Source organism: Prosopis cineraria, unplaced genomic scaffold, assembly GCF_029017545.1.
Source record: "Prosopis cineraria cultivar Desert tree isolate PC_DT_omini unplaced genomic scaffold, ASM2901754v1 PC6, whole genome shotgun sequence".
Lineage (NCBI taxonomy): Eukaryota > Viridiplantae > Streptophyta > Magnoliopsida > Fabales > Fabaceae > Prosopis > Prosopis cineraria.
In genome coordinates, this window is record NW_026555337.1 from 9297544 (window position 1) to 9312975 (window position 15432).

The 15432-nt window shown below is 33.7% G+C and overlaps 1 protein-coding gene across 1 annotated transcript; it reads right to left on the minus strand.

Moving 5' to 3' along the window:
• Positions 1 to 412: 412 nt before the first annotated feature.
• On the minus strand, positions 413 to 8554 carry LOC129313375 (uncharacterized). The gene is made up of 10 exons (XM_054956407.1): positions 7863 to 8554; positions 7113 to 7431; positions 5767 to 5883; positions 5201 to 5283; positions 3839 to 4302; positions 2059 to 2234; positions 1804 to 1889; positions 1193 to 1326; positions 773 to 1066; positions 413 to 623 (listed from the first exon to the last, which is right to left on the minus strand). Exons 1-10 carry the CDS (start codon positions 7970 to 7972, stop codon positions 451 to 453), a joined length of 1956 nt encoding a protein of 651 aa, XP_054812382.1. The 5' UTR covers positions 7973 to 8554; the 3' UTR covers positions 413 to 450.
• Positions 8555 to 15432: the final 6878 nt, after the last annotated feature.

Genomic DNA, 15432 nt, shown 5'->3' on the forward strand with positions numbered 1-15432 from the left:
TATTATGAAGCTAAAGAAAAATATGTTCCTGCAATCAATAAATGGTATTAAAGAAGTTTTAGGCTTGTTCTTTTATTGCCTATTTTTGTCTATTTTTCTATTCTATTGTTTCTTTTCAACTTTCAAGTCAAATTATACATCTTGTTAATTGCTTTTTTTAAGAAGTAAAATTATCAATAAACCAAACCACAATACACCTAAAAATCAAAATAAAAGGAAAAAACAAACCTAAGGAATCATGTTAATTACTTTTATTAAATTATATTGCTATATACTAACATAGTTGAGCCTAGCAAAACAATTTTTTTTATAACATTATGAATTAAAATTCAAATTCATATTAAAAGAGGTACTTATTTTTTGGCACCCAATCATGCCAAACATAAGATTACTTCTAATAAGAAGACACCTATTTGTAAAAATATATATATGTTGCTATGCACTTTTATGTCAAAATTTTTTATAAAATCCATATGAGTTGTGACTATGATTATCCAAAAAGCCTAACAAATCCTTCTCATCTTGTTTTTCTAAATGAGAATAAGACTTCACAACATAAGGGATCTCTCGACCATATATATACGATGCACATGCAGCTTTGTACGTGAGTAACTGCAAATCACCTGCAGCACAATAAAATGAGAGACAATAAATCAGAGCATATCTTATACAATCAATAAATTTGTGTGATGTTACATCGTATAATAAACTTAATAGAAATCTCAATTTATTAAACAGAGAAACGGTGATTTAAAGGTATTAGAAGAAATACCAGCTTGAATTTCTGATTCAAGATTCTTTGATCCAAAATGCCTTCTTTTCCACCACCTACATCGGACCCTCCAAGGCCTCGTTGTAAATATTGCTGGAGTTCTGCTTGGGAGAGATCCAAGGTGTTCTTTGCGCTCATCTTTGCTACCATTTAAGCATGAAGACATACAATCTTCTTCATTGCTAAATAATATAAAGAAACAAGAAGCAAACACCTTCCATGTGTTGTGATCAGAATCTGTAGCATCCAAGTGTAGAGCAATCATCTCAACTAGAGATTCAACGTCATAGTTCCCTGCAAGATATCAAGAGAAATCTATATATGTAACGTAACAGAGAAGGAAGGATGAAATAGAAAATTATGAAGGTTTATCAAGTATATAGGAAAGATAAATATGATGATTTATAGAAACCAAAGTACCATTTAGATGCATCTTCACAAGCTTTGCTAATGATTCATAACATGTTTGGTCCTTCTTTAATGCATCACCAAAACAGCGTCCAAGTAAGAGAGAATCGTTTGATTTCAACCGCTCCAAGAGGATAGCCTTCAACCTACGAATGTTTAAATTAGTGACAGTGTAAAAATGAGGGCATGCAAAAATATCTTGGGGGCATACAAGGTAGGCATTTCTCAACAACCATATAATTAGTATGTATGACTATCACTATGACTTCATCTTCTGCTGCCAACTTTAGAGAAAAGCCCAAGTCTCTGAACTCATAATACATCGCATCAGCCTTGTCATCACAAATTCAGTGTGATTATAAAAAAAAAAAAAAAACTAACCCATTCTGCTATGCAAAACAACTCTAGCCATGCATGATTAAGCAATAACCTAAGCACGGCAAAGAAATAAACTATAGAAGTATGCTATATATAGTCTGATAAAGCATTCCTTTCCTAAGGGAGTTTAGCCAAAGTTAATCACAGAATTTTGGTGTGAGTTTAAGCTTTACTCTTGCTGGTATTTTCATTTAAGATATAACATTCATCCATTCTATGTATTTGATAATCTAGGAGGCACATACCTAAATGGAAGAGCAGAGGCAGAAGTGCAGCACTGCTTCTCAAGTATTTTTAGTGCCTCATCAACTTGACCTCCAATCAGCAAAAGCTGGCAAAATAAAGACATATTAAAATGTGAAAGGACTGCTGGCATCCAAAATCACGTTAGATACAGAAACTCTGGTCATACAATTTGAACTTTTTTTGACCAAAATACAATTAGAACATTACGACACTCATGTAACATGTATATGCATATGATCATGGATGCTTTTTACCTGTATCAACGGTAGTAATGCTGCTAGTGCTGTGGGAGTTGAGTCGAGAGCTATTTGTAAATACTTCACTGCCTCTCTGTAATAGTCATTAAGCAGTTTGTTGTGGATGAAAATGAAATTCTCCAAACTGTTGTGGTCAGGTAAATGCAAGGGTAACAACCCCGAATCAAGTCCCTCTAAGAAAATGCAAAAGAACATCAGTAATGCAGTCAGAGGTGAACCAAAGGGTAACCACACTTAACCTGAATATGCTGAGTAATATGCGATTGAAACAGACTTATCAGAGGTTGATAAAATAAAGTAAAAGTATGATTGACCCTAATTTCCATCTGTATCTTCTCCTTCTTCTTTTGGGGGAGGGGGGTGTAAATTTTTTCAAGATAGAAAAGTTTGCATAGATTAAAAAAAAAATAAGAAGAAAGCAGGCTTTTTACTCGGAAAATATTAGGGAGAAAATCAAGATACAAATACACGAATACAAGTGCAACTTAGCCCATGTTGCTAGCATTGCCAACAGAAAATAGATTGTTCTCCAGTCAAAAGTTTTGATCGGCCAAAAATGGGTAAAGAAATTTTTGTTAAAATAAAATCGTACAACCAACATAAGAAGCACGTCCATACAATGAAACAAATTAAAGACTCAGACACAAATTTTAGTTAAGTTTCTCATCAGAGACATTGAAACTGTACTTCAGTAAACTCCCATTCTCTTTGTTCTGTTATCTATTCCCAAATCAGAAGCAGTATGAAAAGTCAAACAAGGATAGAACCAGAAATCTCCCCAATAACAACAAGCTTTATTCTATTAAGTGGAGTTAGCTACATGGATTGCACGACGCCATTGTACTCTATCATTAACTACATGGTCAATCAAATTCACAGACTACAGAAAAGTCCAGTGATGCTAATTTTGCAATCTCTACTGTTACATGGTACGCAGACACCCAACGTTTCCAATACACAAGTCAATGATGCGAGAGGAATCATAAACCTGAATGTAAAGAATCTTCATTCCATGGGCCTCAGATCCATTTTCATTTAAGGAAAAAAAAAACTGCTGAAAAAACACCCAGACCTAGTAATGTTACTGCTGAAAGCAAGACATTGCCAGCAAATCATAAGCTTTACTAATAAAGCCCTCAATTAAAATTGGCTAAAATGCATAGAATCTTTGACCTTCAGGCTGTATAAAAATAACTCCTCGTCCTTTAAAACTTGAAAAAGGATCCCCTAATACTTGGAATTATGAAAAAATAACCCCCTCCTGCTAATTAATTTGTTATTTCACAAACAGAAGAATGACATGTTAGAGAATTACATGACCTAACATTTACAGAACTTATCTACACATAATCCAAATTAAAAAGCATTATTTGCACAAAAAATAAAGTTTAGAAGGGTTCATTTAATCTGACTTGTCACTCTTACCTTAGTAAATTAATATATTTACTGATGGCAATTATGTGCACAAACTTGAGTTTACAGGATCCATTGTAGTTCTGAAGATTAGGAGTAATGTGCACATGACTCCAAATTAATGGAATTCTGTACATTTTAGCCCTTCAAATTCTTCATTGTCCTATCGCATGAAAAACTATAGGTTTTCCTCCCCATTGGAGGAAAACCACTATAAAATGACGACCTAACCAAACAAAGGTAAGCCCCCTAAAACAATTTGTAGCATAAAAAATATTGGAAGACAAATATAACAAGCTAACAAAAAAGGGAAAAGTCAAGAGAAAATGGATGAAAGGAATATATATTGAAATTGAAAATTTACCAAGAGCATATAAAGAAGAGGCATCTTGCATATGAAATCTATTATTTAAGCCAGAGTCTCTATTTTCTGCATCTTCTTCAGAATCCATGTAAAAACCTTGAGGCTGGAAGTTTGAAGGAGGTTTTTCTTTTTGAGGGTCATCATTGATCACCTTAGGAACACTCGTGTCTTGGTCAATGCCAGCATCCATAGATATTTTCTTATTGTTAAAGACGGATGAGTTTGAGTCGCATTTGTAAAAAGCCTCTCCTATGTGTGTTTCAACTGTATTATGCCACTCTGATTGTCCATGTTGATTGCTGAATTTGTCTCCCTCTATATATGAGGTCCGTGGGGAGTCAGTCTGGTCTAAATCTCTCCATTGGTACTCTTTCGGAATACCAGAATACCACAACTCATAGAATACCAAACCCATGATCATACTTGCCATAGGATCATGATCAGACCCATTTTCTTGTTTGAGGCTAAAAAAAAGGAGGAATAGCAAAAAAGTTGAGTTTGATGGTCTATTTTCAAAGAGAAACACATCATTAAAGAAGCACTTGCATTGACAATGAAAAGAAGAAATCTGAATTCTAGGACATTAATATATCATTCACCAGATAGCAGTGGCAACAAAGATATAGTAATGAAGTCGCTCAAAAAAGGAACATTTCCAATTTTGTTTGTTGGCCATAGAAACTACCAACTACGAGAAGTAATAAACAAACAGCCATTCTTTCTTCTTTTTCTTGTTTTTTAATAAGGGCTATTACCAATTAAAATTTCACCCTTCCATTCTAGCATCCCCATGGTTTGGTTAATACTATATATAATATGCCAAGCAGGCAGCACAAGAGCACGGGTCTGAGTTTTGAAAGACTCTAATCAAGAAAAGCATGCTAAAAGGCCCTCCTCCAATTTCCTGTCAAATAGCTTCTGAAATAAGCCCTTACTTTCCTTCTATACCTCACTAAAAGCCATTCATTTTGGGCATGCACAACTACTCACTATAGCATATGATTATTAAGAGTTATGTTGAAAAATTAAAGAAAGAAAGGCTCTAACCAAGGAAACTTGTTTATTGTAAACTAAAGAGTGTAATACCAATGTATATCTAATGGCATACTTGTCATAAATGGGAGTAAAAATAGACAAATTGATAATTATTAAAAACCTATAAATGTATTGTGGACAATTTGTTTCAAAGAATGTCATAAAACCTTCCACAGAAAAGGGAATGGCTTACACCCAGTAGACTAGATTATGAAACAATACTTTATGCCTACTTCATGTTCCTTTGCAAAAGCAAATGATTACACATTAACCCCAAAAATTTAAAAAGAAAAAAAGGATTAAGCACTAAAGAACAAAAATACATACCACAGAACAGCCTGGTATGCTTCCTCCATGTTGCCTTGCATAATTAAAAAAAATATGAACTCCAAATGAACTGCAAATCTGTTCTGCTCCGCAAGTAACTTTATATTAATAACTGAAGTCTCGGCAAACATCCTGACGTCATGAATGCAGACATAATACTCCTCCTCTGAAGTCATGAATTGATAAAAAACATGGAATCTTTCCTATCTATTATGGGCTCCAGAGGATAAGTTTCCTCCTCATGAATGGGATAGTAACAACTATGGCTAAAAAATGGACATACACTATACACCAAAAGAAAGCACGTGCACTCGAGAAGATCTACACTCCAATGATTCATACTATTGTTTGGTCTTTATTGTGTCTTTCCTAACAGCTACTCTCGCCCCAATCCATATTTCCCCATAATTTACTGCGATAATACGCTCATTAAAATAATAATTGTTTACACCACCAAGGCATCAAGAATAAGTCAAAACCAGATAGAATCCAGCAACATTGAAAACATTCAACAAAAAAGATAGTCATTTTGCAGCACTCAGGAAAAAGTAACATATGGACTATACCTCTACTGGCCAATCCTTCCTTGACCCATTCTTCCTCATCCAAACATCATAGATGTTCTTGATTCTTGTAGGATTGATAGGATTGTTTTCTGCATGTTTGAGAAACTCTAGTAAAACCTAGAGATGTAACAACATAAAACATGGTATTGAGAATCTAAATCTGGATCAGTCATAGAAAAATAAATCACAACATAATACTATGGTAGCATGATTATCAAGAGAGCACTAAATGGGTAACAAACATATTAAGCCACTTTAACAACCTTCTGAATAAGAAAGCTACATGTAAATTGTCCATTTTGCAGCAAGTTAGACTTCCGAGTCTGGCACTTTTATGTGCATGCCATCTTGTTAGCATACATTTTTAGAATATATTGCACCCCAACAGCAAAATAAGTTATTGAAAATTTGTTAACATTATGGTAAAAAAAAAAAAACTAAATTCTAAAGTAGGTACGTAAGCTTTAATATATATCTTTAAATATTCCAACCTCTTCTCCAGACGTTAACATGTCTAGGTAGGAATTTCCGCAGACAAAAATAACGAAGAACAAAAAATCCTTCCTTCAAAACAGTAACTTAAGGTTTAGATTGATAGTTGGCAAAAGCCCATCATCCCACAATAGCATATAAAATTCTCCATCCAGACATCAAGTTTGCACCAAAACAGTAAAGCATCTTTGGATGGCAGTAATGGAAGGAAAAGGACTGGAAGGAAATGTTTCATTGGAACCTATGCCTTGCTTGGGAGTATTTTATGATGGATGGAGGATAGATGATTTTTCACCAATCTTTCAAAAATCTTCAGAAGTCTTCCAAGGTACTAAACAGTGTATAAATTTAAGCTCCCTAGATCAAGAAATTTTAAGAGATAAATAAACCAGTAGATATTAAGATATCAACAAATCAAATTATCATAATACGGCATATAATAATAGAAAAAGGTGTCAAAACATACATCACTATTCACACTTATCAATTTCATCTTTTTTGGTTATGATGCAGTAAATTTAAACATGGTAAAGGAAAATTATTTAGCCATCCCTTTTCCTCTTCTCTCCCCCTCCTTTTCCAGCAGAAAGGATTACATGAGGGATTTTCACACACAAAAAAAAAATGGCCGGGAAATTTCCCAGAACCCAAAATCTTATTTCCCAATCCCAAATTTTAAAATTACCACAACAACGCCAGAAGACCAGAACAAAGTTTGTTCAAAACAAATGGTTTCATTGCTAATATATGATGGGCATGCAAAACTGGAGACAACTATTCCTCTAGAACATATAACAAAAATAAAGATCTAAAAGACATTAAAACTTTAGAAGGGAGGAAAAATAAACTCATACCCCAAACTTAAATTGATTCTCAAAGGGTGAATTTTCTTTAACCGTTGCCTGCAGATACACACTAAGGGCACCACTGGCTTCCACCCAGTTTTGTTGTTTGATGAGTCTCTGCAATATAGCGCGCAATCTGCACTGATTCTCTGTCCTCAATTTGTCAGGACACAGTCCTAGAACATAAGAAGGCTTCGTCAATGATAAGATTATTCTTTTGACAAGCTTCTCTTCTTTATCCATAGGGTCATCGTTAGCAACCCCCTTGGACTTCCTTTTCCGACCATGGATTTTTATACTGTCTCCAATCCCTGGTTCCTCAGCTTCCCTATCCCATGCATGAGACTCGATATCAGTATGAAGCTATTTATCATCAAGTACAATGTCATCACAACTTTACATTCTTAACTTTGTATATTTAATTTAATATCTGGTTTCCTAATTCACATCTCACTATCCCAATCACCGCTAACTTATCTGAACTTAAAATCTTAAAAATCTCTAATTCCCTCAATCTGATTTCAGCTTCGGCAGAGAACACGTTTCCGACACATAAAAACAACCAATCCAACTTCAAAACCCCTAAACATAGTTCTTTCCCGTGTAAATAAAAAGATTCCCTCCATTGCAAGAAAATCCCACTACTGCAGTGCAGTGTGTCACAAGCTCCACATTTCGATAATACCAATTGCATAAATCAGAAAAAAGTACTAGAGTTAGGGTGATAACACGATGAAATAAAAGGAGGAAAAAGTAAACCCATGTTCATGGCGTTTAGGGCTTGGAGTAAGATCAACGGGGATGACAGCGAGGTCGTCTGACTCTAGATGAATATCTCTGTTCACGAACTCTTCGACGGAAGAAGCCATCGTGGCAATGGGACGAACGGAAAAAGAACCGATGGTTTGATGGAATTGGCGGGAGAACTGAGAAGAGTAGCAGCTCCACCGCCAATATATGCTTCGATTGCCTTTTTCTATCGCACGAATGGCGAAAGCTCAAAACGCTCCGCCCCCGTTCAAGGAGGAAGCTGCTGAATTCGCTCACAGCCAGAGGGAGGTGAGGAAAGTGATTGGAAGGACGTCCTTGAAGCGTTGGAGGCTCTGTGGGATTGTGGCCGGAGGAAAGTCTTCTTCAAGCTTCCTCTTTTCGTCCTCGAACGAAAGATAAGTGAAGCACGCGACGGACGATGAGAAGAAAATAGAGTGTAGAAGCTCGAGCACAATAGAAGACGAGAAGCTTGAGAACGATGGAAGACCAGAAGCACACGAAGTAGAGGCTACGTGCAAGGAGAGGTGAGAAGCTTGAACACGAACGACGAGCACGGAGAATGCGAACAAAAGCGGCTACCACAGAGAATGTTGATGGCGAGCGCAGCGAGAACGTGAATAGGCGTCAGGAAACGAAGCGAGGTCCAGTCAAGTTTTCAAATCTGAAGAAGCAGGGACTGCGAGTGCCTGAGGGGCGCGCCGCATAGGGATTTTTTTTTTTGACTGACCGCGTAGAGATTTTCGATTCGGATTAGGTCAAAGGACCGGTTGACTAGGGACACCCAGTAATAATTAATAATTAATAATTATAATTAAAATATAAAGTTATAATATTTGATACCTCTTTAAATTCAACCTATAAAAAAATCTTATATTTTTAAATAAAAATATATATAAATATAATATATATGTACCTGGAAACAAGCTTGTTTAGTTAAGTAAGCCTGGTTAAACAGATCAGATGAAGCGTACAAACAAGATAAAATAACCAAAGTTCAAAAAAAAAAAAGGAAAAAAGAAAGAAGAAAAAAAACTAAGCATACAAACCAATGCACTAAAAAGCAAACAAAACAAAGCAACAACAACAAACCTGCAACGGTCTTAGTTTAAACCTGCAGAAACAAGACCAGAAGCATCACTGCGTCGTGTATTTTATTGGATCGATATTTCAGTCTTCATGTGTTTCATATACTGCCACCCATATAACACATTTTTTTAAAGAATTAATATGAAGTTAAGTGAGTAATTAATTTTTAAATTTTATTCTTTACTTGTTTATTATAATGATTAATTACAATAAATAAATTTTAAAATTTATATTTTTTTTATAATTTTAAGAATACAACTACATTTTCTTAATAAGTACAAAGCTGATTATGTTTGTTTTCTATTAAGGAACAAATATTGTATTTACTGTAATTAACGGTAATGATTTAAACATGTCTCTCAGACCTGATGAAGTAGCAAGTGCCTCAAGGCCAAAGGTGTTTCGTAATAGAAATGACAATGTTATACATCACTCCCTTTAAGTCAATTTATAAAATGAGGAGCAAAAGATTTTCTTTGTCGTATCTATAAATTATATTATTATATTTTTATCATGAGCTTTTCTTTTTATCTCATTAAACCTTGACAAGAAAAATATATTCTGTTAACACACACACACACATATATGTATATGTTATCATAAGCATATATATATATATATATATATATCAATGAGTTTAAAAAAATTTTCTCCCATTTATTAAATAATATGAGGTGAATAACCAAGACCAAATCCTCGTGGTTTGGGGCTGCCTCCGCTCTGTTAAAACTCTCACATGATGGGGATTTTGTTTTGCCCAATTCACTTGACCAGAGAAATAGACATGGCCTATCAAAAAAATATGGTGGCCCACTAAAAACACAATTCTTTTTTTGATAAACCCCTCTAAATACAACATGGAGATGAGAAAATGAGCCAATGAGTTCTCTTTGGGCTACTTACAAGTTACAAGACATCTAATGGGCCATGACCAGCCCAAATTGATCCCCTCACTGATTAATCCTATAACACATTCATAATCTCTCTCCTAATGTGGATTTTATAATAGTTGGACCTCGTTCGGTAATCTCAAGGGAATAAGAGTTCCATTGCAACACACAATCCCAGCATATTTTAATGTGTTCACGCGTCAAGTTCATTATTTTGTAATCTCATTATCTTCTTGACAAACTTGACACAAAATTAAGCACCACTAATCAAATATTAAGTAATAATAAGACAGGTTGGGATCACTTGTTTGTTCATGCCACGTGAAATTATGCTTTCTTCTTTATTCACTCCACACAAGTCCTCCACAAACGATCCTGTGTACGGTACCACATTATTCTCGGGATCACAAAATTAGAAGCAAAATTTTGTGCACTGTGTTTTATTTATATATCCATCCATTCCTTAATTCTTATTCTAATATAATAGTTCATGCAGGCCACATGCAATCACTTTATGTGCTATGGGATTATTATGGAATATTTAATTAATGTCCTTTTGCCCATTTGAGTTAATTATATACTATCTCTGTCCTAAATTATAAAATATTTTAGATAAAATTTCACATACCAATAAGCTTCATTAAACACATTTAACAATCTTATCTTTTAAAATAAAAATATAAAATTTTTAAAATACCCATCATTTAATATATTGAAAAAAAAGTGGTATAAATTAATTATAAATAGAAGAGTAATATTGAAATTAGCGCATTTAATGAAATCTTAATATACTCAAAGTGTCTTATATTTTAAAATAAAAAAACTTCTTTAAAAGTACCTTATAATTTGGGATGAAGAATAATAATTATGTATATGTATGTGTCAAATTAGATAGTGGGGGTAATTAATTTGATTGATTTGCTATACATTTCATTTTTGGTAGTTTTTGGATCTTTTTGTAAATAAAGCTCACCACTAAGGTCCCATGTGGTTGTTAGAAATGATAGAAATGGAATAGGTTAAAAAAATTAAAATAAACATGAATTAAATTGCATTTCCTTCTCATAGTAAAAGTAATAAAATTTAATATTATATATTATAAATGTGAGAATTATTATAACATTCAAAAATTTTATGAATTATGACTCCTGTAACACCTGAGAATTATTGTAACATCCACAACAAATTGTGGATGTTAAGGAAAAATAGCTGAGAAATAAGACAATTCGGCTCGTGAAAGTCATATGGAAAGGGATGACTTCTGATGATACTATATGGGAAATTGAAGAGAAGATGAAAAATCATTATCTTCACTTGTTTCAATGAGGTAAGATTTTACTAGCTTTGCTAGAATAAGTGAATTTTGGGAACAAAATTCCTAAAAAGAGAGGAGAGTTGTAATATCCTGAGTTTTTAAACTTAATTAGGATAATAAAGTAAGTTAAAGTGGTGTGTGGCCAAGGAGGTTCAATAATCATATTTGATTGTATTTTAGCCTTAATTATGAGTCCGGTATCAAGGCAGGCTACCCGAACATCAAAGGGAAAAGAAAAATGAAAAGTGATGTTGCTGTGCCATATGCTGCGACATAGAGATCATCCGCCGTGGCACACGGGCATTTCTAATACGAGGGAAGACCTTTCTATGTCATGCGTCGTGGCGCATTATGCATCCATTATGGCACATGGCCATTTTCTGAAGATATCAGTTTTGAAAATGAGACGGATAAAGAAAGAAGAGGAAAGAGAGAACAGAGAGACGCGCTAATACTCTGCTAGGGCACGACTTAGATGAGAATTGAGAAGGCTTGAAGCTCTAAATCATCCAAGATAAGATTTCTAAACTCTTTTCCTTATTTTCTCTTCCATTTTCTCAAGGATTTAAGTTAGGGTTTAGATGAGGATGATGATTTCAGTCCATATGAGATATAGGTCTGAATTTGTTGACTCAAATAAAATTAATGTGAATAGATTAGAGTATTTAAACTTAGGTATATTGAGTTTTGGTGTTTTGAGTTGTTGGGCACTATTAATGTCAAAAAATATCATTTATTATGAGTGGTTGGAAGATTGTGATGCCATTAATAGAGATTTAATGGCTCATTAATGTTATTAGAGACTAAAGGTAATTATTAAACCTAAAGGACAGGCTCAAATTCTTATAGAGTGAATGTTGGGCAATTTAGAAGTAGAAATTAAGGATTTAATGCTTGAGATGGAAATGTTGATGAAATTTAACTTGGTTAATTGTAGTATTTGACTCTTGGTCACTTATTAGATTGAAAATTCAAGCTTGGAAGCTAGTAGATTGAGGGGTGAACCTTTTTTTTTAATATGAACATGAAAAATACTCATTCAACAGAATGTGAAAACAATATAGGAGACAAAACAAACAAAAAGAAAAGCAAACCAACCACCCTTAATCAACTAATAGGTGGGATATCAAAAGTACTAAAGTTATTGGGTAATCTATGGCCCAGCTTAGCAAGGTAGTCAGCCATCCTATTATCATCCCTATATAAAAAGTTAAAGTTCACAGTCCAATTTCTACAAAGTATCAAAGTTATGGAATTGATAATACTTTGAAAGGGGTGATAACTATGGTTGTCCCTTGTGATTGTTGAGATCACCTCTGCATAATCATAAAAAACCTCCACATTTTTGTACCGTTTTTGCCAGCATAACTCAAGACCCTTAAAAATACCAAACAATTCAGCAATGGTAAGGGGAACATGTCCTAATTTTTTATTAAAACCCTAAATTCGAGTATTGTTTTTATCCTTCAAAACTCTTCCACATGAACTGCAGCCATTAGTCAAAGTAGACCTATCAACTTCAAGTCTAACTCCCTCTAACAAATGTTGATACAAAGCATTGCAACTACTACTCATGAGGAGTTGGGGCAGGTTATTTTTAAAACCTTGATCAGCTACAACTCTAAAGAGAGATATAGAAGGTTCCTCCATTGTCTATTCCTCTGGAGCCTAGAAAACTAAATTACAGTGACTCCTCCATATATCCCAACAGATATAAGCGAATAAAATATCCCAAAAAACCTTCTTAGTGAAAGAATTCCCTCCTTGATGTTTCATATTCCAACCGAGCCAATCCCACCTATTTAGGCCTTGGAAGGTCTCCACATAATCTGTATGAACAAGTTCCCTCCACTAGTGCTTAGTAAGGACTCACTGTATTCAACCCTTTTCATACTCGAAAAGCTGTTGTGTGAACTTTATCATGAGGGGTAAACCTTTGACCTCTCAAAGGTTTGAAGTAACTAGAGAAACTCTACTTTATGTAGTTATACATTAATTGATTGTCAATTAAATATTAAATGTAAATTGTGAATGTTACATGCATGGATTGATTTTCAATGCGAAAAGCATGTGTTAGTTTTAATGAGTGCGTGGAAAAATTAAATGTGCATAAAGTTATTGTGACTTAAAATGCAAATACCTAATTAAAATGTTTTTGAATATGAACATACATATGTCTTTAGAAAATTGAATGTGATATTTTGTGAGATAGATGCGTGTTGATGAGAAATGGATTTTAAAAAGATGGTGAGAATACACACTTAGATAGCACATAGGCGTGAGCCTTACGTGATTGTTGAGAAGATGAGTAAATGAAAATGAAAATATTAAAATAAGTGAGTATTGATTATGGCATGATCAGTAACAAAAGTTTACCTAGGGATTGGGAGTAGAGAAAATTCATATGGTACGTGTGTTGTCCTCCGATGCACGAGGGGTATAGCCTTATGCCACAGTTTATTGAGAGACTATCCTATAGTTTATCGAGGGACTAGAACCTAGTTATCTCCACCAGTTCAATGAGGAGAATAGTTTAGTGTATGAGACACCCTAGGGATTTAAGAATAGGAGAAGCCGTGGTTCAAGAGTGAGTCCTGTGATCTTTAGTCGGGTCACACCTTATAATTAGTGAGCTTGGTAGTCCAGTCACATGGACAAAGTCCTAATTAATGTTATAGCTCACGGTTTCAGTTTAAAAAAATAAGGAAAATATAAAGTTAGTTGATCATTGTCTAAGTAAATATATAATGTGTCACACGTGTTAAGTGGTGGCAAGTCACATAAATAATGGGTCATGTCACATAACTAAGAACATGGTAATAATGCACCTAGTTATGAGAGTAAAGAAGGTATTTAATAATAAATGACAAGATATCATATATGCCGGCATATTTTACATACTTGATTTCTTGTACATGTACTTGGTTTATGATTGAAATATAACTACATATGGTAGGTTTAACCTTAGTCACTGAGTGGCTAAACTCACCCTTCCATTTAATATTTTTTCAAGCTCTAACTCTAGCGTAGAGAGGGAGAAGGCTCAAGAGGTTAGGAATTAACATATTCCTACCGTATGCCTCTAACTTAGTTTATTTTGTGTAATAACATATGTTTGCCAATTTTAGGATGCATACCATCACACTTGCACTATTTTGTTGTCAAGAATGTTAGATTTATATTTTGAGCCCTTAGTCTTTGTATATTTTTACAAACATGTTTTGGAAGTGAAATCAAGCCATTAGCTAGTTCATGTAAAGATCTTTTTACAAACATCTAGATCATATTATTCGGACATTAGACAAAGAATTGAGGTGCATCAAAAGTTTTCCGATCTTGCTATCAAATGACAGCAAAATCAGTTAAAATTTTGTGTAACACACCACGATGCATGGTGCCTGAGTTGCGACGCATGGCACAAAAAGCAACATGTCATGGTGCAGCATGCACGAGCCGTGGCGTATTGCCCTGTATCATAACACATGTTTTGTTTTTCAACTGTTTTTGATTTTTTTCACTCCTCCGAGGTATCTCATGCTTCCTTGACTTATTTTTACTTTGCTATATAAGATTTTAATTGATTTAAATTTATTTTTATTTAGAAAACTTGGGATCCCTTACTTTTGAATTAAACCTTAATAATCATCTTTTTTGAGTTAAGCCTCTGATTATTAAGTACTATATTGGTTAATTATATTTAGTAGAGTAAAAATATTACAAGACATTACAACTCTCGACCTTTAAACTGAACTATCTTTCACCCTTATGAAAATAGTTCACTTATCTCACTCCACATTTTAATCATCTTATTTTTACCTTTATTTTTTTTTGATACATTTCATTCTATTTCTTTTTAACAACTAAATGAAGTCTAAGTAGTCCCTCTAGACCTATTTATAAGGGGAAAAATTTGTCATATTCATAACACATGTCATTGATTTTTTTATCATAAATTTCTCCTTTTAACCAATTAAATATTGGTAAGAGAAAACATATATATATATATATATATATATAATAAAGGTAAATCTGAAAGTGTAGATATATTTAATAAATTTTAAAGTTTTTCTTCAAATTAAATATGTTGGAAGTTTAAAAAAATCAGGAGAGAAAATTATGCAAGGAATCCGACTAAAAATATCAGTTAGATATGGGCACCACTATGATTTTTCTGTTTGGAGATGTAGGCAAAAGGAAAGAAAACAAATTTAATAGGTATTAGTTTAGGAAAAGTGATAATAAAATTTCTTTAAATTATATAAATGAT